The sequence below is a fragment of the Lutra lutra genome, chromosome 16 (assembly GCF_902655055.1).
Source record: "Lutra lutra chromosome 16, mLutLut1.2, whole genome shotgun sequence".
Classification (NCBI taxonomy): domain Eukaryota; kingdom Metazoa; phylum Chordata; class Mammalia; order Carnivora; family Mustelidae; genus Lutra; species Lutra lutra.
Window position 1 is genome coordinate 45,781,211 of NC_062293.1, and position 24,977 is coordinate 45,806,187.

A 24,977-nucleotide genomic window follows, 5' to 3' on the forward strand; every position below is an offset into this window, starting at 1 on the left:
GGTAGAGGTTTATCAATTTTATTGATCTTTTCAGAGAACCAACTTTTGGTTTAATTGTTTTTTCCTGTTGTTTATCCATTTTCTATTGTATTGATTTTTTGCTCTTTTTAATCATTCTTTCCTTCTACATGCTTGAGTTTAGTTGATTCTTTTTTTGGCTTCTTATGGTGGACGCTTAGATCATTGATTTTGGACCTTTTTTCTTCTCTAAACATTTAAAGCTATAGTTTTCCCACTAAGCATTGCTCTGGTGAATCCAATACATTTAGATAGATTGTATTTTCATTTTCATTCTGTTAATAATACTTTCTAACTTCTCTTGCAGTATCTTTTTCCGCAGGTGGGTTATTTAGAAGTTTACTTTTTACAGGGTGCCTTGCTGGCTCAGTAGGTAGAGCCTGTGACTCTTGATCTCTAGGTTGTGAGTTCAAGCCCCAAGTTGGGTATAGAGATTACTTAAAAAAAAAAAAAAAAAGTTTACTGCTAAATTTCTAAATATTTGGAAGTTTTCTAGACAGCCTGTTGTTAGGATTTTTTTTTTAAGATTTTATTTATTTATTTGACAGACAGAGATCACAAGTAGGCAGAGAGGCAGGAGAGAGAGGAGGAAGCAGGCTCCCCGCCAAGGAGAGAGACCGATGCAGGACTTGATCCCAGGACCCTGGGATCATGACCTGAGCTGAAGGCAGAGGCTTTAACCCTCTGAGCCACCCAGGCGCCCCTGTTGTTAGGATTTTTAGTTTAATTCCAGTGTGGTCAAATAACATACTCTCTGAATTCAGTCTTTTAACATTAACGTTATTGAGACTTGTTTTATTTCCCAGTGTATGGAATCTTGATGAAAATATTCTAGGTGCGCTTAAGAGACTGTGTATTCTGCAATTGTTAGAAGATTTAATTAGGTCAAGTTGGTTGATAGTTTAATCTTTCATATTCTTCTACATACTTATTAAAAAGATTTTATTTATTTATTTGACAGAGAGCGAGAGATCACAAGTAGGCAGAGAAGCGGGGAGGGGGAGATACAGGCTCCCCACTGAGCAGAGAGCCGGATGTGGGGCTGGATCCCAGGACCCTGGGACTGAGCCACCCAGGTGCCCCTACATTTTAAAAAAAAATCTATTTGCCCTATCATTACTGAAAGAACAGTGTTGAAACCACCAATTATAATGGTGGACTTGTCTATTTCTCCTTTTAATTCTGTAGGTTTTTGCTTCATGTATTTTGAAACTTTGTTATTAGGTGCATACATTTATCATTGTGTCTTCTTCAGGAATCAACCCCATTATTATGAAATGTCCTTTTTTATCTCTGATAATATTCCTTGTCCTGAAGCCTTCTTTGCCTGCCAGTAATGGTACATCTTTTTCCAATGTTTCATTTTTAACCTGTCTCTTTATTTTTTTAAAGATTTTATTTATTTGACAGAGAGAGAGCTCACAAGTAGGCAGAGAGGCAGGGAGAGGGGGAAGCAGGCTCCATGCTGAGCAGAGAGCCCGATGTGGGGCTCGAACCCAGGACCCTGGGATCATGACTTGAGCCGAAGGCAGTGGCTTTAATCCACTGAGTCCCTCAGGCACCCCTGAAGTGTATTTCTTGTAGATAGCAAATAGTTTGACCTTACCCATTCTGACAATTTCTGCCTTTTAATTGGAGTACTTGAACCATTTACACTTAATATAATTACATGTTTGGCTTTAAGTTTTATATTTTGCTTCTTGTCCCATCTGTTTGTTGTTGTTGTTGTTTTGCTCTTCCTGACTTCTGGATTATTTGAGTATGTTTTATGATTTGAATTTATTTCCACTATTGATTTATTAGCTGTACTCTTTGCTTAACTTTTTCAAGGATTGCTTTAGAGCATTTCACCCTCATTCGGACCACTATTACAAAATAGACTGGGTGGTGCAAACAGCAGATTTAGTTTCATAGATGTAGGAAATCTGAGATTGAGGTTCCAGGAGATTCAGTGCTGGATGAGGGCTGTGTTCCTGGCTTGCAGCTGCCATCTCGCTGTGTGCTCACATGACCTCATCTTTGTGGGAAAAGAGAACTCTGCTGCCTCTTCCTCTTCTAGGGGCAATAATTCTGATATGGGATCTTCACCTTCATGACCTCATTAAAACTAATACCTCCAGGAACACCTGGGTGGCTCAGTTGGTTAAGCCGCTGCCTTCGGCTCAGGTCATGATCCCAGGGTCCTGGGATCGAGCCCGCATCGGGCTCCTTGCTCAGGGGGGAGCCTGCTTCTCTCTCTGCCTCTACCTGCCACTTTGCCTGCTTGTCCTCTCTCTCTCTCTCTCTCTCTCTGACAAATAAGTAAAATCTTTAAAAAAAAAAAATCTTTAAAAAAAACTAAGTACCTCCAAAGGCCCCCATCACACTTGGGGTTGGGTTTCAACATACGAATTGGAGGAGAAGAGACATAAATATTTAGTGGTTCTCTCTCTCTTTCTCTCTTTTTTTTTTTTATTGAGTATGGTGGATGCACAACATTATCTTAGTTTCAGGTGTGCAACACAGTGATTGGACAACTCTGTTTCTTATGCTACACTCAACATCAAGCATTTTGATCTCAGAATACTCTTTTTTGGGGGCACCTGGGTGGCTCAGTCTGTTAAACGTCTGCCTTTGGCTCAGGTCATACTGGAATGGAGCCCCGCATTGTACTGGGCTCCCTGCTCAGCAGGAAGCCTGCTTCTCCCTCCTTCACTCCCCCTGCCTGTGTTCCCTCTGTCGCTGTGTCTCTCTGTCAAATAAATAAATAAAATCTTAAAAAAAAAAAAGAATACTTTTTTAATTTAAAGATTTTTATTCATTTAATTAATTATTTTAGAGAGAGACAGAAAGAGAGAGTGACCACACACTCAAGCGGGTTGAGGGACAAAAGGAGAAAGTCTCAAGCAGACTCCATGCCCAGTGCCCATGCCCCTGACATGGCCTGATCTCACAACCCTGGGGTCATGACCTGAGCCAAAAAAAGAGCTTGACAGTTTGAGCCACCCAGGCACCCCGATCTTAAAGTACTATTAAAACATCGTTTTAAGGGGCGCCTGGGTGGCTCAGTGGGTTAAGGCCTCTGCATTCAGCTCAGGTCATGATCCCAGGGTCCTGGGATCGAGCCCCATGTCGGGCTCTCTGCTCAGCGGGGAGCCTGCTTCCCCCTCTCTCTCTGCCTGCCTCTCTGCCAACTTGTGATCTCTGTCAAATAAATTTAAAAAAAAAATTAAAACATCGTTTTAAGATGGAACTTTTTAAATAAGATATCTACCTCACCAAATTTGAAATTATAACAAATATTTTAAAAATATTTATACATTTAAGGTAATAATAAACTTCTAACATAAATAACATTGGGATGCCTGGGTGGCTCAGTCAGTTAAGCAGCTACCTTTGGCTCAGATCATGATCCCAGGGTCTTGGGATTGAGTCCCACGCCGGGCTCCATGCTCGGTGAGGAGCCTGCTTCTCCCTCTGCCTGCTACTCCCCTTGCTTGTGGTTGCTCTCTCTCTCTCTCTCTGAATAAATAAATAAAACCTTTAAAAAAAAAAAGGTAAATAACATGTTTTGTGAAAAACAGCTATATATTTCAAAACAAATAGAAAATTGATATTGTTTTACATTTTGGCACATTGCTTTAACATCAGGCTTTAGAAGATATGACAGCTGGATTTTCATATCAGCTTCTGCATTCAGTATATTGATATTTTTTGAGGGGGTGATCTCTGTGAAGGAAATCTGGCCTCAGGTATGTAGTTGGAAAAAGAGGGAGTATTTTAATATTTCAGGCTTCTTTTTTGATCCTTGTGATATTATAATATAATAAGAAACATGTATTTGGTCTTGGGGCATCTGGGTGACATAGTCAGTTAAACATGCAGTTCTTGGTTTCAGTTCAGATCATGATCTCAAAGACCTGGGATCGAGGCCCGAGTACGGCTCTGTACTCAGTCAATTCTCTCTCCCTCTCCCTCTGCCCCTTCCACTTGTGGTGCGTGAGCTCACTCACTCTCTCAAATACATAAATAAGTCTTAAAAAAGGAGAAAGCGTTGGAACTTTCAACCCTAAATTCCCTATCCTGCCACTGTCCCCCAGAGAGTCAGGAGATGGATCCAGTCACCGATAGTCAGTGATTTGATCAATCATGCCTAGGCAATGGGACCTTCAGAAAACCCTGAACAGCAGGGATCAGAGAGCTTATAGGTTGGTGAACACATCTACATGCCAGGAGGGTCACACACCCCAAACTCCACACGGGCAGAAATTCCTATGCTCTGTACCCTTCCAGACCTTGCTCCTATTTACCTCTGCATCTGGTTGTTCATTTGTATCCTTTATAATATCTTTTATAATAAACCAGTTACATGTTTCTCTGAGTTCTTTGAGCCTGAGGAGGGGGGTCATAGGAACCCCCAATTTGTAGGCAAGTAAGGCAGAAGTGTGGGCATCCTAAGGACCCACTACTTGAGGTTGGTATCTGAAGTAAGTAAGGGATGATCTTGTGGGACAGCCTCTAACCTGTGGGATCTACACTAACTCTAGGTAGTGTCAAGGTTGATTTGTAGGACATCCACTTGGTGTCTGCAGAGAATTGCTTCACGTGGAAACCCACACATATGGTGTCAGAAATGGCTGTGAATAGACAAAGTTTTTCTCTAATTCTAATCAAAACTCAACAAATGGTAGTTTCTTAAAGGTTATTTAAAATGTAAAATTGGTCTATCTTGGGGCTCCTGGGTGGCTCAGTCGAGTAAGCATCTGCCTTCAGTGCAGGTCATGATCCCGGAATCAAGCTCCGTGTTGGGCTCCCTGATCAGCAGGGACTCCTTCCTCAGCCTGCTTATCCCTCTGTGTGCCACTCCCCCTGCTTGTGCTTGCTCGATCACGCTCTCTGATGAATAAGTAAAACCTTTTTTTAAAAAAGGTAAATAACATGCTTTGTGAAAAACTGCTATATTTTTCAAAACAAATAGGAAATTGTATTTTCCCTGTCTTTCTGACCCCCCCCCCCCCCCCCCGCCGGCTGATGCTCGCTTGCTCTCTCTCTCAAATTAAAAAAAAAAAAAAGAATTGGTCTGTCTTGCATTTTGAATGGATCTTTTGCCTCTGCATTATTTATAATGCCATGCATTGGTCATTTGGAAAATGCTGACTCACTGCATTATGCAGATCTTCCAAATATTGGTATGTTTTATTATATAACCAAAATTTATGCTTATTAATCTTACTAATTTAATCAGAAAAGTTTGTAAACATGGAGAAGCTGTAAAGCTCATTGTTGGTGAATAGAAGTTTTCAAAAGTTCTGATTTCACTAAAAAACCCTTGTATAATTGACAATAACTGTCATTTTCCTTAAAAACAGGTTCACCTTATTTTTGAGAAAATATTTGCTGAATTCTGAAGTTTGAATAACCAGTTTGTCCTTTGGCCTTGGAAATAAAAATGGTGTTCTATAAAAAAGCAGTTGGTTCAGCTCACAACTCAACTGCACGAATGCTTTTCCTCAGGGTAGCAGTTAGTACTCTAGTGTGCCGCAGAAGTACTTTTTGCCTCCTTCCCATATTGTTAACAGAGTATTTTAAAATTTCTTTAATTTTAAAATAAACCAAGCACCTGGGTGGTGCTTGGTTAAGCGTTTAACTCTTGGTTTCGGCTCCGGTCATGGGATCAAGCCCTGTGTCAGGCTCCACACTCAGCTTGAAATCTGCTTGAGAACCTTTCCCTTTGTCCCTCCCACTTGTGCGTGTGTGCCTGTGTGCATGCGCTCTCTCTATCTCAAATAAATAAATAAATCTTAAAAAGAATATTGAATTGTTTTGGCAGACTGTTAATTTACTTGCAAATCAGCTGATCCCTCAGAGATTGGAATGGGTCTAGAATAGCTTTTGCTTTGGTCTAGTTTAGTTCTGCTTCTAAAGCATGCCCTTTCTGGGGTTTCTACTGAATGCAGCAGATGTTTATTGAGTTTTCTGTCCTCTGGCTGGTTAGAACTCATCTATATTCTAGCCTGTGTGAGCTCCACTAATTTTTCAGTTTATAACTCTAATAACTCTTTGCCTGGTCTTGTAGAATCTCATTCTGTGTATGCACAACTTAAAATTCAGCCAGAGACTCAAGGGAACCCCTGTATAGGTTACTGAAGCTCTTTCTTGGTGTGGCTCGCTCATCTCTGGTACTCTGCATCCATGAAATCCAGCTAACTTGCTTCCCTGAACTGGGATCTGTGCTCAGTAGGGATACCCATTCCTTCTTGGGTTCCCTTGTCCATGCTGTAGTCTAGAAGTACCTCTGTGCTGAAGGCCAGGATGGTCATAGGGTTCCCCTCATTTCAGTGATCACAGTCTTGGTCTACTTGTTATCTTGTATTTGAAAACAGTTTATATTTATTTACTTATTTATTTATTTGACAGAGAGACAGGGAAAGAGGGAACACAAACAGGGGGAGTGAAAAGGAGAAGCAGGCTTCCCACTGAGTAGGGAGCTTGATGCGGTGGTCCGTCCCAGGACTCTGGATCATGACTTGAGCTGACGGCAGATGCTTAATGATGGAGCCACCCAGGCACCCTTGAAAACAGTTTATATATTTTTGTCCAGGTTTTAGTTGGTGGTTGGAAGAGCTAGTCTGGTACCATTTATTTCAGCATGAACAAAAGTAGAGTCCAGAGAACCAGTCTTCACTGCTGTTAGTTTTTCCAATGGTTACCTTTATTTATTTACTTTTTAAAGATTTATGCATTTATTTGAGAGGGAGTGCACATGCACCACAGTGGGGAGGAGGGGCAGAGGGAAAGGTTAACCTAAGAAGACTCTGTGCCGAGTGAGGAGCCCAACACGGGGTCTGATCCAAAGACCCTGAGATCATGACCCAAGCCCCAAACTGAAACCAAGATCCAGATGCTTAACCAACTGCATTATCCAGGCACCCCCTGATATTACTTTAAATGATTTTTATTTGGGGGGCGCAGAGGAAGAGGGAAAGGGAGAGAGAATCTTAGTGTGGAGCCTGATGTAGGACTCCATCTCACAACCCTGAGTTCATGACCTGAGCTGAAATCAGGAGTCAGATGCTTAACCAACTGAGCCACCCAGGCGTCCCTTTTTAAGATATTATTTTCATGATTGCTAATAGAGTTAAAAGATTTAAAATTCAAAAGGTATGAAAAGAAGATTGTGTGAGATCTGCCTCTCACATGTGGCCCCCACTTATCAGTTCTCTCACAAGAGGTAACCAGTATTATATGAACATCTTTTTAAGGCTGCATGATATTCTTTTAAGGATTTGCCATACTTACCTAATTCTCTATTAATGGGCACTACGGTCAAATCAGTGTGCTGTTCTGAATAAGGAGTACATATGTGACCCCTGTATTTTGGATGTAGTAAGTGTATCCTTGTTGGTAAGCATGTATCTCATTTCTGTGATTTTATGATTTGTCCACAGTGATAAAACTTAAATGATTTTCAAATGATAAGCTCCAAAAAGCCTCTTGAATAATGTTCTCTGTAGCTTATTCCAAATACCAAGCTGTAAAAATATGTCAGATTTTGGTCATGATTTAAATGTGTATCTCATTCTGTTTTTACTCTTTCAGGCCATAATGCAACAGGGAGATACGTCCGTAAAACCCATCCTCCAAGTCATTGTGAGTACCTTTGAATATTTTATGTCAAACATTTAAAAAACTTGGATGTAATTACAAATTACATTTGATGAAGCATACACAGATTTGTCCACTTTAGGAAATTCTCTCCATCATCCCAAAAAGTAGGTCAGTCTTGTAACCCTAAGAGAGGAAGCAGGCCTTTTTTTGTTCTTTTCTTTTTTTTAATATCATGCTAGCCAGAGCTAACTTTGGGGGTTCAGATTTGAGGCTTTGCCTTTCTGTTCTTTCCACAATTGATGGATACTGTAGTGCTACCCATATTTACTCCCGCCTCCTTTTCTTCCTGTCCTGAGGTTTGTCTTGGTCAGATCTGCCTGCAATGAATGGAACTGCTTAAAATTCTTCATTAACCCTATCATTCATTTAAGGGGTCCTTAAATTTTAGGGAGAGTTTAAAAAACGCACAGAAGCAGCATCATGGATCATACCAGCAGATTCTGAGTCACAGGCCTAATGATCTCCCTGTTACTCCCAAACTCGCTGCCACTCGTCTTAAAGCTCTGTTTGTGTATTTCACTTCCTTTGGAGAGCTGCTCCTGATTTCCTTCAACTTGTGATAAATGTCTTGGCTGTGCCCCCATGTCATGTGCATAACTCTCTTATGTCTCTTTGCCTCTGTCTCCGCCTCATTTGTAAGCCCCTTTGGGGCAAAGATTTTTTTTTCCCATTTTGTATTTTTAGCATGTTTTCTATGTAGCACCTTGTCCTACCCTTTTTAAAATTAATTTTCAATCAAATTTGAGTTGAGAGTGAACAGAAGAGTATTGAAACTCATTTTATTCTCACCTAGGTTGTGTTTGATAATGTTAATACAGAGGCGGTGGTGGGAAAATCATCAGATCCAGTTTTCTTTTGCTTGGGTTTAGGTGTCAAGAGAATGGGCAAGCAGTTCAGTGTTTGTTGAACTAATGGCAAACCCACTCTCCTGCCACTTAAGTTTACTTATCCCTGGGGACTGGGAAGACAACCTGACTAATGAATCAAGTTTTCTCTCCTAGAACATCCGTCCCATTATTACAGGGAATAGTCCACCCCGTTATCGATTGCTTATGAGTGATGGCTTGAACACTCTATCCTGTAAGTATGAAGTATAAACCTAGGAATTTGCATTTAAATAATGAAAGAACACGCAGCACTTTGACTGCAATAATTTGGGGCATTTCAGAAGTGTACATTTGCTTGGCCATGCACTTCATTCAGACGGAATTACGGATAGCAGAGAGCGTTCTCACAATAGACTGGATCTAGTGGAAAGCTGCCACTTGGCTTAATTAATTTTCTCTAACTGGTGCTCTGTTTTCTTTGATTAATTTCCCTCAGGATGGTATTGACATTTAGTGAATATAATGGGTTAACTGTCCCATACTTGCCTTTTTGGGGATTTATTTCTGTGTTGGAAACTTTACAAGGGAGAAAGAGAATTTGCAGACTACTGCTTGCTATCTCTAGTCACAAGGTGAAGAACATGGAAGAGACTTTTAAGTCTTTGTCATGAAACCTGAATGATGGAAAAAATTATTTTGGGCACTTTAGGAAATAAATTTCAAAGTACCAGCAGATGTTTAACGCAGTAGATTATATTCTTTTTCACTATGCAGAATCTGAGTGGTTTTACTTTCAGAAACATAGTCAAGGCATTGTTTTCCCTTGCTAGTCCAGGTGTGATCAGCCTTCAGATTGTCCTACCTGAAATGCTGTGGGGACTAAAGTTATCTCTATGCTTTTCAGCTTTCATGTTGGCAACACAGTTGAACCCTCTCGTTGAGAAAGAACAATTGTCTAGCAACTGTATTTGCCAGATTAACCGATTCATTGTTAACACCCTGAAAGATGGAAGGTATGCGGTGTTTTTCTTTGTTTTCGGGGGGTTTTCTCTGGGTTTATTGTGTTGTGGAATGGGAACTAATTTTTCAACAGAGAAGTCCATTGGATGCCTAAATTCATTTAGGAATCCAAGACAATGATGAGCTTTCAGCTAAGAGTTTACAGCTATTGAGATTTGAACTTGGGTGACTAAAACATGGCACCAAAGGAAGAGAAATATGGAAACAAATTGGAAATTTCGAAGCAGGAGATTAAAGCAGAATGCAGAACTTTTATTTCTAATATATTCAGAAGCACTGTTTTTAGGATTTGCTTTTGAAGTATCTGTTCATGAAAAAGGGTTACTTATAAGAGCAAAACTGATGTGATTAATTATGTAACGCTGCCCCTTTTTTGCAATCTTCAGTCTTTCATGGTGAACTTTATTCAGCCAATGTAGAGTATGCTGAATACTGACAGATGCTACATGCTACAGGTGCCGTGGTTAGCAGCACTGTCACTCCTGGGTAACTGTTGCTAAAATAGGACGTTTTTTTTGTTGGGGAGAGGCTTTTAAGTTTTTTATTTCCAATCACAGAACACATGGGAAACAAATGTAGCAAGCATTCCCTTGATAAGAGTATGTCAGTGTATGTTACCGTATTATCTGTACGTTTTGCTTTGTATTTGTTTGCTGTATCATTGTCCTTCTTTTGACTTTGAGCTTCTCCGTTCTTAACCTTGGATATTTTTATAAACAGCAGATGATTTTAGAGATCTATTTGAGATTTAGTTGGTGAGTTTATTCTGCTTAATTTATTACTGATTTTTTTTCTAATTTTTGTGTTTTTACCATGTTTTTGCTTTATTTTTTTTCTTGCCTTGGATTGATTGAATTTTTCCTTTTTTTTTCCTCTACTGGTTTGAAATGTATTTTATTTGTGCTGTGTTTTTGTTTTTCATTTTTTGTTTGTTTGTTTTGAAGATATTCTCACATTAAAAAAAAAATCCACATATGAATTAACAGAGATTCTAAAATAGGTCTGTACTTTTACCATCCTCTCAAGTAAAGCAAATGTCTCAAAATGGTCTGTATTCAGTGTTTTAGGTCAACTTTCTTTTTATTTCCTTGAATTAGTATAGTCTATATAGACAGCCATTACTTAAACTTTCCCACAGTTAGTTTCCCTTTGTCTCCTTCATCACACTCCTTCCTTTTTAGTTCAGTTCTCATTTTCCTGAAGAATATCTTTTAGCAGCTCTTATAGGGAAGGTTCTTGAATGATAAAAATCTGTCATCTAAAAATGTCTGTTTCATTCTCAGTTAAATGAGTTTAGGTGTAGAATTCTAGGTTGACAGTTACTTAGTTCTCTGTAGCATGTAGTGGGATCCTCATCCTGATAGAATTTTGTGTTCTTGTCATTCTGTTCCGTAAAACAACTTCTATTATACAAGTAACATATACGTAAATTATAAAACTCAGATGAATAGGGATTGGCTCCATCAGTAGAGCATGCAACTTCTGGCTGTGAGTTCTAGCCCCACACTGGGTGTGGAGCTTACTTCAGACAAAACAAAACAAAACAAACAAAAAACAACAACAAAGCTTACATACACAGGGGTGCCTGGGTGGCTCAGTGGGTTAAAGCCTCTGCCTTCGGCTCAGGTCATGATCCCTGCGTCCTGCTTCGGGCTGCCCCACATCGGGCTCTCTGCTCAGCAGGGAGCCTGCTTCTCTGCCTGCCTCTCTGCCCACTTGTGATCTCTGTCTGTCAAATAAATAAAATCTTTAATAAAAAAAAAAAGCTTACATACACAAAAATAACTGTAATTCCACTGTCTATGAATAACTATTCTTAAAAATTTGTTGTTATCCTTCCAAAATTTTTCTATAAATGTAAGTACTTATAAGTTTGTACTTTTTTAAAAAAAAAATTCATAATATGTTTTATATATATTTTTAATAGTGGTCATTTTTACATGTCCCTAGATAAACCTCTATGTCATATACATATATGTAATTCAGTTGGGGGGCGGCAGGCAGAGTAGGCAGAGGAAGCAGCAGGCTCCCCACTGAGCAAGAAGCCCAGTGTGGGACTCAGTCCCAGGACCCTGGGATCATGACCTGAGCCAAAGGCCAAATGCTTAACCAACTGAGCCACCCAGGCATCCCCCCTTTATGTCATATATTACTTAGTATGTCATTGTATAGAATTACCATAATTTAGTTAACATTTAATATTATATAGTATTTCACTGTTTGAAATTTTTCACCAGTGCTTCTTAGAATATATTCATAGCTCTTTGCGTATTTTTAGAAAATAAAATTATTTTAATAAAAATGACACACAGAATCATCGATTCAAGTAGTGCAATAAAAGGTACGAAGAAGGAAAAAATTGTCTAAAATTCATAGAACCCAGAAATAACTGTATCATGATTTAATGAGCATCATTCCAGATATCTCACAGTGTGCATTTATCAATAATTGGTGGATAAATAGAAATAATTTTGATAGTGGAATGACAATATATATATTGTTATTGCTCTCTTCCTTCCTGAATATATCAGTCCAAAGCCATTAGGTGGGGCCAGGCAAGGTAGATGTTTACAAGGGAGGGATGGTGGTGGCGGTGGTGATGTCATGGAGCCAGGTATTAGCCCAAAGTGAGGAAGGTATCTTCGTGGGCTAGACAGCGGGTTGGAGAGAGGTAAGGAGAACACAATGTGGGGAGAGGGTGGCCGTGGTCCAGAATGGGTTGTCAGAACCCGAGTAGGGTGAGGCAAGAGTCTGTGTGGCTGTTGGACCCTGAGCAAGGGATGAAGGCATCTGGGGATGTGGGGGTACGGCCCAGCAGCAGGTTGGGGGAGAGGAGGTGCTTGTTTGTAACAGTGTTGTGGCGGTCTTAGAACTAGGTTTGGAAGCTCTAGGAAGGAGCATTCGGAGGAGAGTGTCCATGTGTGTAGCAGTGGCAGGTGGTGACAGGAGATTGGTCACCTGTGAGGGGAATTGATCTAATAAATACAGTGAAGGCTATGGGAGATAGCCAAGGGAGAAATCTGTGATTCTGGATTAGAATGGAAGGTTTCAGAGTGAACTCAAGGTTTTGGTAGATGAGTAGATATAGATGTGAACATTTCATTTGGGGTTTTAAAATGACATTTTTTTGGAGTGCCTGGGTGGCTCAGTCAGTTGAGTGTCTGACTCTTGATCTCAGCTCAGGTCTTGATCTCAGGGTTGTGACTTTCAGCCCTTTTGTTGGGCTCCATGCTGGGTATGGAGCAGACTAAATAAATAAATAAATAGTTCTCTCTTTTTTTTTTCAATCTTGTTTTATTGTATCTCATTTCAACTCAATTTATTTAAACTAAATACAAAATTTCTCCCATCTCCTACTCCTTGCCTATAACAACCAGTGTGTTTGTTCTCTGTATCTATGAGCTTGTTATTTATTTCTGCGTGTTAAGAGAGATCGTACGGCAATTGCCCTTCTCTGACTTCACATAATGCCTTGGAAGTCCATCCGTGTTTTCACAAATGGCAAGACTCTGTTCTTTTTTATGGCTGAATAATATTTCTGTGTGTATGAGAGATAATTTCTTTTTTTAAAGATTTTATTTATTTATTAGAGACCATTTCGTGAGCAGGGGGGAGGGGCAGAGGCAGAGGGAGAAGCTGACTCCCAGCCACATGGGGTTCAATCCCAAGACTCCCCATCATGACCTGAGCTGAAGGCAGACAGTCAACCAACTGAACCACTCAGGTGCCCTGTGTCACTTCCTTTGTCCATTTATCTGTTGGTGGACACTTACGTTGTTTCCATATGTTAACTTTTGTAAATAGTGCTGCAATGAACATGGGGGTGCATATATCTTTTTGAGTTAGTACTTTTGTTTTCTTTGGATGAATACCCAGAAGTGGATTGCTGGATCTTACGGCAGTTTGATTTTTAACTTTTTGAGGAATCTCCATACTGTTTTCCATAGTGGCTACACCAATTTACATTTATACCAACAGTGCACAAGTGTTCCTTTTTCTCCATATCCTTCCCAACACGTGTTATTTCTAGTCTTCTGAATAATAAACATTCTAACAGGGCGCCTGGGTGGCTCAGTGGGTTGAGCCACTGCCTTCGGCTCAGGTCATGATCTCAGGGTCCTGGGATCGAGTCCCGCATCGGGCTCTCTGCTCAGCAGTGAGCCTGCTTCCCTCTCTCTCTCTATCTGCCTGCCTCTCCGTCTACTTGTGATCTCTGTCAAATAAATAAATAAAATCTTAAAAAAAAATAAAATAAACATTCTAACAAATGTGAAGTGCTATCTCATTGTGGTTTTGATTTGCATTTCCCTGATTCATGATGTAGAGTATCTTTTCATGCACCTGTTAGCTAACTGTTCCATTGTCTTTGGAAAGACATCTGTTCAGATTTGGTGGGTATATGAGTATACATATATTGTGCATGTATGTGTGTATTCCCTAGATCTGTCTACTGAGAGGGCTTTGGAACAGCAACACCCCAATAGCTGTGAGCCCACTTAGCACCAGATCTTGGTTTTTGAATGCCATTTCACACTAAAAGGAACTAGGGCTTCTTGGAGGGTGGCTTGGTACCGGCATGGAAATTACAAGATGAGCCTGGAATATCTTAATGTGTCAGATGGTAAGGAAGTGCTCAAAGGGAGATGGGACCCTGTCAAAAAGAGAAACTGGCTTATAGAATCTTACACTTGCCAAATCTAAGGCAATTTATAAACCACAATAAAAATGGGAACAGAGGGGGAATGGACCTTTTTAGAGGGTATGTGCTATGGTGAGTGCTGTGAATTGTGTAAGACTGATGAGTCACAGACCTGTACCCCTGAAACAAATAATACATTCTATGTTAATAAAAAAACAAAAAAAAAATGGGAACAGATTATAGCCTGTTAAATACAATAGGAGTTCATAAGTCCATACTGAATAGAGGAATAAAATGGGGGAAGAGAAAGACTTTCCTTAAAACAGAGTGCCATCTAACAAATGTAGAAGGAATGATGGGATTAGAAAAATCGCCCTTTGGTAACCAACACGGGGTTAGTTTATACAGGAAACAGCTGCTGTGGCTGCTCTCACAAATTAACACAAACTTGGTGGTTTGTTGTTGTTAAAGATTTTATGTACTTGACAGGAACACAAGCAGGGGGAAGAGGAGAGGGAGAAGCAGGCTCCACCTAAGCAAGGAGCCCCAGTGTGAGTCTCCATCCCAGGACCCTGGGATCATGACCTGAGCCAAAGGCAGATGCTTAACCCACGAGCCACTCAGGCGTCCCAAACTTGGTAGTTTATATCAACAGAAATTATTTGCCTGGAGGTAGAAGTTGAAATCAGTTTCACTGGGCTGAGATCATGGTGTTGACAGTGGCATGCTCCCTCTGGAAGCTCTAGAGAAGGATCTGTTCTTTCCCTCTTCCAGCTCCTGGTAGCTGTTAGCATTCCTTGGCTTTTCAGTACCTCAGTCCAGTCTCCGCCTCCACGGTCCCATTGCCTCCTCTCTGTGTCAGCTCTGCCTCCCTCTTACAGGGATACATGTGGTTGCTTTTAGGGCCCAGCAGAGGATCCAGGATAATCTTGAGAAATTTCAATCCTTAATCACATTTGCAAAGTCCCTTGTCCCATTCACAGGTTTCAGGGATTAGGAGGTGGATATCTTTTGGGGGGCCATTCAGTCTACCACAGACGCAGAAATGGGTGAAACTTTGCAGAGTAACAAGTTATTTATGGGGTTAAAGTTCCTACCCACAATGTAATTACTAATTGTTAAAGGAGCAGAGGCTGGGCGCCTGGGTGGCTCAGTGGGTTAAAGCCTCTGCCTTCGGCTCAGGTAATGATCCCAGGGTGTTGGATTGAGCCCCGCATCGGGCTCTCTGCTCAGCAGGGAGCCTGCTTCCTCCTCTCTCTGACTGCCTCTCTGCCTACTTGTGATCTCTGTCAAATAAATAAATAAAATCTTAAAAAAAAAAAAAAAAAAGAAATGAGAAGGGTTAGAAAAATTTAAAAAAAAAAAAAGGAGCAGAGGCAACTTTATAGTGGAAGAACCTGGCAGACAGCACTTTACTGCAATGATTAAGGTTAACATTACCAGCAATGGGACAAATAGAAAATGTGTATTGCCTGATAGGATGCAATGAGAACACAGCATCACTAATATTATACTTTTCCCAAGTATGCACAATTTGTATTTAATCATGAGGAAGCCTTAGGTAAATGAAGGGACATTCTACAAAATAAGTGACCTCTGATTTCTTTCTTTCTTTCATTTACTTATTTGAGAGAGAGAGTATGAGCCAGGGAGGGACAGACTTCCAGGGAATATGAGCCAGGGAGAGAGCAGACTCCCTGCTGAGCATGGAGCCTAACATGGGGCTCGATCCTAGGACCCCAAAATCACGACCTGAGCTGAAATCAGGAGTCGGATGCTTATCTGACTGAGTCACCCAGGCGTCCCAATGACCTCTGCTCTTCAGATTTCAAGCATGAAAGTAAAAAAGTTGTATATACTGAGAGACTGTTCCAGATTGAAGGAGTCTTGAGAGATTTGATAATTAAATATAACAAGTGATCTTGGACTAGATCCTTTTGCTAATAAGGACATCATTTAAATAGTTGATAAAACTTGAATAGATTCTATGAATTAAATGGAAAAATTCTTTGGTTATGTTTCGAGTTCAGTGACTTAACCAGGCTATGTCTTAATGTCAGTCGTTATTACTGGTTTTTTTTTCTGTTATATGGTATGCCTTTCAGTCTGCAGAGTCTATAATGCTATTTTCTATTTCACTTGAGCTTTAAATTTTACTTATATACTGTCCTCCCTTTGTGTCTTCAGTTTGCTTTAGTCTTTTTTTCTAATGCATATATTGAATTAAGTCAAGATTTTGCAACATAATAGTAGTTCAGTTCTTACCTTTCTCCTTGCTGTTTTTTGACATTTATCATGTTTAAGTGTTAGATGTATAATGGTATTACTTTTGCTCTACTTTTGTCTTAACTTCTTGAGCTCCCTTTTTCTTCCCAATCTCTTGTTTTATCTCATCTTTTGAGTTTTATTTCATTAAATTCTTAGTCCTATTTTTCAAACCATTGTTGGAAAGTATTATTCCCTTTCTTGGATTATGCTTTCTTCTAGATCGGATTCTTTAATTGTCTCTGCCTCCTTTGTTCCTTTTATTTTTATATACTTTCAAATGTTGCATTGTTGCTTTGTCATTTCTTTTTATCTTGTTCGTGTTTGATGTGGATAGTTCTGTCAAACTTCATATTTGCTTTGACATAGTTTAGGCCAGGTGCCTCTCCTTGCCAACCTTCCCACATGGGACCTGTTATCTGCCACTCCAGCCCACCATGGAGTGCCTGAGGGGTGCTTTCTATCCATTTTCCTGTCTTCTGAGGTTTGGTTATGAGAAAGGGTAGAGAGCTTTGCTCGGGTTGAGTACAAAAACTTGGGCTTCATTCTCCAATCAGGGGTAGAATTTCACTCCCATGGGCTTTGTTTTATTCCACCACGTCAGAATGGTGGCATGTCTTGTGTTCTTTCTTCTGTTGAGAACCTGTGTGTGTTTGTACAAGTTTATTTACCCTTTACTTTTTTGATGGTCATTTAGGCTTATGCCATACAGGGCTTCAGTTTATCTTTATGCACTCATGCTATTTCTGAAGCTCAGATTGCTTGAATTAGTATTGTGGGGGTCAAAGGACATGTCTTGCAGAAAATATACCAGTTGATCTACCCATTAGCTTTGTGTAAGAGTGCTTATTTCTGAGTAAGCAAATCCAAAAAAACAGATTAGTGTTTTCCCAGGGTTGGGTAAGTGGAATGGTATGAGTGATATCTCAAAAAGCTGATATCTAAAAAACACAACAAAACAAAAAAACCTATTTTTCCTTAACCTTGTCAACATACTGGATACTCTTATTATTACGAATAATCGTTAATCATCATTTTAATTTATATTTCCCTAGTGAGATATGTCTTTTCATATGTTCATGGAATCTGTAGTTCTTTTCTTTTTTTTTTTTTTTTTTAGAGGAGAGAGAGAGCACAGAGGGAGAGTGAGGGAGAAGCAGGCTCCCCGCTGAGCACAGAGCCCACTGTGGGGCTCGATCCCAGGACCCTGGGATCATGACCTGAGCTGAAATCAAGAGGTGGACATTTGATCAGCTGAGCCACCCAGGCGTCCCATATATATTCACGTTGTTGAAGCAACCTTGCAAAATTCGTTTGGTATTTCTTTTTTTGTTTGTTTCCAATTTTTATTTAAATTCTGGGTGCCTCAGTCGATTAAGTGCTGGCCTTAAGCTCAGGTCATGATCCCAGAGTCCTAGGATCAAGCCCTGCATGGGGCTCCCTGTTCAACGGGGAGTCTGCTGCTCCCTCTCCTTCTGTCCGTCCTCCTTGATTGCTCTTTCTCTCTCAAATAAATAAATTCATTCTGATTAGTTAACATACAGTGTAATACTGGTTTCAGGAGTAGAATTTAGTGATTCATCACTTACATATAACACCCAGTGCTCATCCTAATGAGTGTCTTCCTTAATGCCCACATTCCCCATACATCCCTTTTTCTACCCTCAGTTTGTTCTGTCTACTTTAGAGTCTCTTATGGTTTGCTTCCTTCTCTTTTTCTTTTTTGCCTTTCCATATGTTCATCTGTTTTGTTTCTTAAATTCCACATATCAGTGAGGTCATACGGTATTTTCTTTCTCTGACTGACTACTTTTGTTTAGTATGATACACTCTAGCTCCATACATATCTTTGAAAATGGCAAGATTTCATTCTTTTTTTTTTTTTTTAAGATTATTTAAGATTATTTAAGATTATAAAGGCAGAGGCTTTAACCCACTGAGCCACCCAGGCATCCCTTGTTCTTTTTCTTTTTCTTTTTTTTAGTAACAGCTTTATTGAGATATAATTCACATACAGCTACAATTCATCCATTTAAAGTATAGGATGATTTTTATTTTTTTATTATTTTATTTTTTATTTTTTTGAAGATTTTATTCATTTATTTGAGAGAGAGAGAGCGCGTATGAGAGGAGAGAGGTCAGCAGGAGAAGCAGAGAGCCTGATGTGGGAATCAGTCCCAGGACTCCAGGATCATGACCTGAGCTAAAGGCAGTCTCTTAACCAGCTGAGCCACCCAGGCACCCCTAGAATGGTTTTTAATATGTTGATAGAGGGCGCCTGGGTGGCTCAGTGGGTTAAGCCTCTGCCTTCAGGCTCAGGTCATGATCTCAGGGTCCTGGGATCGAGCCCCGCATCGGGCTCTCTGCTCAGCGGGGAGCCTGCTTCCCCCTCTCTCTCTGCCTGCCTCTCTGCCTACTTGTGATCTCTCTCTCTGTCTCTGTCAAATAAATAAATAAAATCTTTAAAAGAAGTAAAATTTTAAAAAATAAATAAAATTAAAAAAAAAAGAATAACACAATGGACATTTGGGTGTAAGTTTTTGTGTGGACATTTTCTGTTTTATATATATGTATCTAGGAATGGAATTGTGGGTCATATGGTAACATTATGATTAAATCTTTGAAGAAGTACCAGACTGTTTTCCGAAGTGGCTACTGATTTATATTCCCACTAGCAGTGTATGAGGGTTCCAGTTTCTTCATGTTGTCACCAACATAGGTAATTAAATCTGCCATGGTGTTTTCAGTTAAAGTGTCATCTGTGGAATAGTTTAGTATAGTAGAATAGTATCTGTAGAATACTATCTTCAGGGGGCGCCTGGGTGGCTCAGTGGGTTAAGCCGCTGCCTTCGGCTCAGGTCATGATCTCAGGGTCCTGGGATCAAGTCCCGCATCGGGTTCTCTGCTCGGCAGAGATCCTGCTTCCCTCTCTCTCTCTGCCTGCCTCTCCATCTACTTGTGATCTCTCTCTGTCAAATAATAAATAAAAATCTTTAAAAAAAAAAAAAAAAGAATAGTATCTTCAGGTAAGGTCTTCTTTTACTTTTTCTCCCCAAAATTTTCTTGGCTGCTCTTCTCTTTATTCTTCCATATGAATTCCAGAGTTATATAGTCAAGCTGAAGAAAACAAAAGTCTCACTGGAATGCAAGGAATTGCATTAAATTTATATAGTATTTGATACTAAGTCTTTTCATTCAACAATATGGTATGGAGGGGCGCCTGGGTGGCTCAGTGGGTTAAGTGTCTGCTTTTGGCTTAGGTCATGATCCCAGGGTTCTGCGATCAAGTCTCACATTGGGCTCCCTGCTCGGAGGGGAACCTGCTTCTCCCTCTCCCTCCGTCTGTTGCTCCCCTTGCCTGTGCTCTCTCTCTCTGTTAAATGAATAAGTAAAATTTTTTTAAAAATATGTTATGGGAACTGAGGGTTGCTGGAGGGAAGCTGAGTGGAGCAATGGGCTAAATGAGTGATGGACATTAAGGAGGGACTGGATGTAATGAGCCTTGGGTGTTAGATGCAACTGATGAATCACTGAATTCTTCCCCTGAAACTAGTAATACAGTATACGGTAACTAAGTTGAATTTAAATAAAAAATTTTAAAAATAAAAAAGGAATATGATATGTGACCCCATGTATCCCATCATCCAGCTTCAAATTATCACCTGATACTAGTCTTATTATACTATCTCTCTTCCACATCTACCCTGTTCTATAACTTTGAAGCAAATCTCAGACATCATATTATTTCATCCATAAATATCTTAGTATATATTTTTAAAAGATAACATTTTTTGTTATTTATTTAATTTTTTTTTCATAAAAAAATTTTTTTTTAAGATTTTATTTGACAGACAGAGATCACAGGTAGGCAGAGAGGCAGGCAGAGAGAGAGGGGAAGCAGGCTCCCCACTGAGCAGAGAGCCTGATGTGGGGCTCAATCCCAGGACCCTGAGATCATGACCTGAGCTGAAGGCAGAGGCTTAACCCACTGAGCCAGGCGCCCCTTGTTATTTATTTAATTTAATCATTTTTCTAAAGTAGTCTCCATGGTTGGACTCACAGCCCTGAGATTAAAAGAGTCATGTGCTTTATCGACTGAGCCAGCCAGGCACCCAAAAGATAACTCTTTTTAAAAAAAAAATACCATTTTACACCAGGAATATTAAATATCCTGTCATCATTGTTTCCAGCTCTTCGTGTGTGTGTGTGTGTGTGTGTGTGTGTGTGTGTGTGTGTGTTGTGTGAATAATTTCATCTGAATCAGGATCCAAAGTAAAGTTCACATTGTAGTAGGTTGATACTTCTTTTAAGTCTTTTTAATCTGTAGGTTCCTCCACTATCTTTTTTCTCCCTTACTGTTTGTTTGTTTTTGTAGCTTTAAGTTTTTACTTAAATTCCAGTTAGTTAGCACCTTACTGTTCATTTGTTAAAGAAGCCAGGTTGGGGCACCTGGGTGGTTCAGTCAGTTAAGTGTCTGCCTTTGGCTCAGGTCACGATCCCAGGGATCGAGGCCCACATCAGGCTCCCTGCTCAGCAGGGAGTCTGCTTCTCTCTCCCTGTCAAATAAATACATGAAATCTTAAAAAAAAAAAAAAAAAGAGAGAGAGAGAGAGAGATTAAAATTAAAAAAAGAAACCAGGTCATTTACCTTTTAGCCTCATGCAGTTTCCCACAGTCTGGATTTTGCTGGTTGTATCTTTGTAAAGTTGTAATGTGTCCCTGTCATCTGTGTTTTCTGTAAGTAGATATTGGTATGTTCCTTTGATATGCTGCTGGATTTATCTTGCTAAGTAGGATATATATATATATGTAAAGATAAAATTAATTTTTTGAGCTTATTTTTTCTTAGGTTTTGGTATTTAGCCAATGCTAAATTATTGATAAGCCTGGAGTAATTTGGATAATTTTAGAAGGTAAATATCTACCAGATATATATATTTTTTAAATTCATTTGACAGAGACACAGTGAGAGAGTGGACACAAGCAGGGGGAATGAGAGAGGGAGAAGCAGGCCTCCCACCAAGCAGGGAACCCAACGTGGGGCTCGATCCCAGGACCCTGGGATCATGACCTGAGCCGAAGGCAGACGTTTCAGCGATTGAGCCACCCAGGCACCCCTCTACCAGATATTTCTAGCAGATAGTTTTTATAGCAAATCTATATCTAATTATCAGGAATAGTTTCAAGCTTATTTTATTGAAGTAATATAACTTTGATGTGAAAGCCCGATAAAGGTAACAGAAACTCACCAACTATATATAAAAATCAAAAAATCTAGCGATCAGACTATATTTTGACCATTTGAAGAATACGTGATGAAGTTGGGTTTGTTATTGCTTAAATATTGCTCTAGGTGTACCTGGTTGGCTCAGTTGGTTGAGTGTCTGCCTCTTGGTTTTGCTTGGACATAGTCTTGGGGTTGTGGGATTGGGCCCCACATCAGGCTCTGTGCTTGGTGCCAAGTCTGCTTGAGTTTCTCTCTTTCCCTCTCCTGGCCCCTCCCCCTGCTTGTGCACGTGCTCTCTCTCTCTCTCTCTCAAATAAATAAAATCCTAAAAAAATATGTATATATTGCTTTAAACCATCCACTTCTTTTCGTCACCATTGCCATGACTCTAATAGAGGCCACCACCTTTTGGTCTCCCTGCCTCCGGTGTGTTCCCTTCAAATTCATTTCTTTTTCAAATACACACATGATCATGACATTGTCATTCAAGTCCGTAGTGAGCAACAGCTGTGGATACCTGGAGGCCATCTACTTACATTGAAAGTGCCATCTGGTAGGAGAGATTGATAATAATGAAATGAAGGGTGTATAAAATATTTATATATATATGTAGTTAAATCAACACAAAGTGTATGTTCATAATTCTGTATTAATATATATTAATTAAACCCGAGAGAAATGATGTGAAGGAAAGAAGTCATTACTGTAGAGAAAAGTATAACAGAAATCCAATCTATGCTAAAGATGAAGGAAGTGTCTCTTGAAGAAGTGGTTTGAGATGAGAGCAAAAAACGAGCTCTAGCTGAGGGCAGAGTGAGAGAAGGCCATGCCAGTCAGTGAGCGGCATGTACAAAGGCTTTGTGGCAAGAGAGAGCATGGCGCAAACCAGGAGCCGAAATCAAGCAGAATGGCTGGAGAGCAGAGCATCTCAGTGATGAGATGAGCTGGAGAGAGACTGGCAAGGCCAGATCACACAGAGCCTTGTAAGCTGTGTGGGAAAGGTTTTATTTTGGGGCTAAGGTTCTTGGGAAGTTATTGAAAGGTTTTATTTTATTTTTTAAGATTTTATTTATTTATTTGACAGAGATCACAAGTAGGCAGAGCAGCAGGCAGAGAGAGAGGGGGAACCAGGCTCCCTGCTGAGCAGAGAGCCCGATGTGGGGCTCGATCCCAGGACCCTGGGATCATGACCTGAGCCAAAGGCAGAGGCTTAACCCACTGAGCCACCCAGGCGCCCCTATTGAAAGGTTTTTTTTTTTTTTTTGTGGAGGCAAAGTATGCCTTTATTTATTTATTTTTTTTTCTATTGAAAGGTTTTAATCAGAGTCAACAGTAGGTGAAAGAACTCTTGGGTTCTTAGATTATAATTACATTAAAAAATAGTTACAGGCATAATTTTTTCACTGGGCAAAGGTAATTGTTTAGGTAAGTATATGTTTCTGAAAACAGATCATCTTTTGTTGTGCTACATATTATTGTATTTAATCTAAATTCTGATGGTATCATTTGCTCCTTGAAGATATGGTTTGTGGTAAGGACACTGCATTTTAATTAAAGAACTAGATGGAAAATGAAAACCCTGCAATCATAAAAAGCCTTGGTAATGATGCAGTGAAAGATTAAGGAAAATATTTACATAGGAATTGATATCATATCTTTCTCAAGTTATTCAGTAATGAAAACCCGTTGACGAACGGAAATCGTTGTATCGAAATGATTATTGGGGGAAAGCTTTTTAAGTAGCTTGTCATTTGAAGGGCTTCTGAATTCATTTTTTTCTAACTTGTTTCTATTTCTTTGCCTTCATAGGAGAGTAGTTATTTTGATGGAGTTAGACATTTTGAAATCAGCTGAAGCCGTTGGATTAAAGATTGGCAATCCTGTGCCCTATAATGAAGGTAAAATTCTTTTTTATAGGTTGTAGCTCTCAGTTCAATACCTCTTTATAGATCCAGAATTCTACCTTTTGGGTTCAGTTTGATTTGTTGGTCTTACTAAGACTAGTGATTTGGGGGTTTAGGAACCAGGTTAATCTTTCAGGATTTTCAGTGCTAAAGAAATGATAGTAGGACTCCGGAGGAAAATCCTCTCCTCTGTTTTTCTCCGTGTACAGCTTCTTTCATACTTTTGGCTTGTCTGTCACCAGAAGTGTGGGGTTTGTTCCACATTAAGCAATTCTCTCATTTTCCACGGACACCACAGGTTGTCCTACCATTCAGTTTAGTCATGATACTCTCTATCTGAATTTAGCATCAGATTACACAGGTAAAGACTGAGGCCCACAGGGCTGCCTCCACACCCCTCTGTTACCCCCAAACCTCAGTTCAGATGCCAATCAAAGGTCCTAGGTAGTTATTTGTGCTTCTGGCCAACTGGCTGAAAAATTCCCACAACCCCCTCCTCAGGTTCAATTAGATTAATGAGCGAGAGTGGCTCAGAGAACTCAAAGAGCAGCCGGGTAGAAGGGGTGTACTGAGCAAGGTGTGTGGAAAGGGGTGCAGAGTTTCTGTACTCTCTCAGGGTATACTGTCCTCCCAGCACTGCCATGTCTTCACCAACAGAAGCTTCCAAGCCCCATCCTTTTGGCTGTTAAGGAGGCCTCCTTAGTTAGACATGATTTTAATAATCATTGGTCATCGGTAATTGGTTCAACCTCTAATCCCTCTTCTATCCTCAGAGGTGGGGGGTGGGTGCTGAAAGTTCGAACTCTAATCACATGGTTGGTTCCCCTGGCAACCATCCCCATCCTTAGGGGCTTTCCAGAAGTCACTTCACTGACACTCAGGTGTGATTGAAATGGGTTTCCTATAAATAAGCTGCCTGTATTCCTCTTATCACTTTGGAAATTATAAGGGTTTCAAGAGCTCTTTGCCAGGAACTGTGGATGAAGGCCAAAAAATACTTGTTATATCACAATATCACAAGCTCGCATTAGGAAAAGAGGAAAAGTTAGAGAATGTAATGGAAAAATATCCCATTTATAATAGATTAAAAATAAATAGGGGCACCTGGCTGGCTTAATCGGAGGAATGCATGACTTTTGATCTCAGGGTCATGAGTTTGAGGCCCACTTTGGGTCTAGTAGAGATTACTTAAATAAAACTTGAAAAAAAAGCAAATATATAGAGGAATGTTAATGAGAAATGTGCTTTCTTAAATGCACGTTTTTGTATGTATGTATGTATTTATTTATTTAGTTTTTTGAAATTGTAAAGCAAGGGGTACCTGGCTGGCTCAGTCAGCAGAACATGTGACTCTTGGTCTCAGGGTCATAAGTTTGAGTTCCATGTTGGGGGTAGAGTTTACTCAATTGAGAAAAAAAAAAAACTTGGGA

The 24,977-nt window shown here is 39.9% G+C and overlaps 1 protein-coding gene across 1 annotated transcript in view; it reads left to right on the forward strand.

Annotated features, from left to right (window-relative positions):
* The window catches only part of RPA1 (replication protein A1), a 76,579-nt gene that overhangs the window by 7,855 nt on the left and 43,747 nt on the right, over positions 1–24,977 (forward strand). Inside the window, exons 2-5 of the mRNA XM_047707842.1 lie at positions 7,597–7,647; positions 8,667–8,745; positions 9,397–9,505; positions 23,453–23,541. Of these exons, the coding sequence (XP_047563798.1) occupies positions 7,597–7,647; positions 8,667–8,745; positions 9,397–9,505; positions 23,453–23,541 (328 nt within the window). The remainder of the gene's footprint in view (positions 1–7,596; positions 7,648–8,666; positions 8,746–9,396; positions 9,506–23,452; positions 23,542–24,977) is intronic.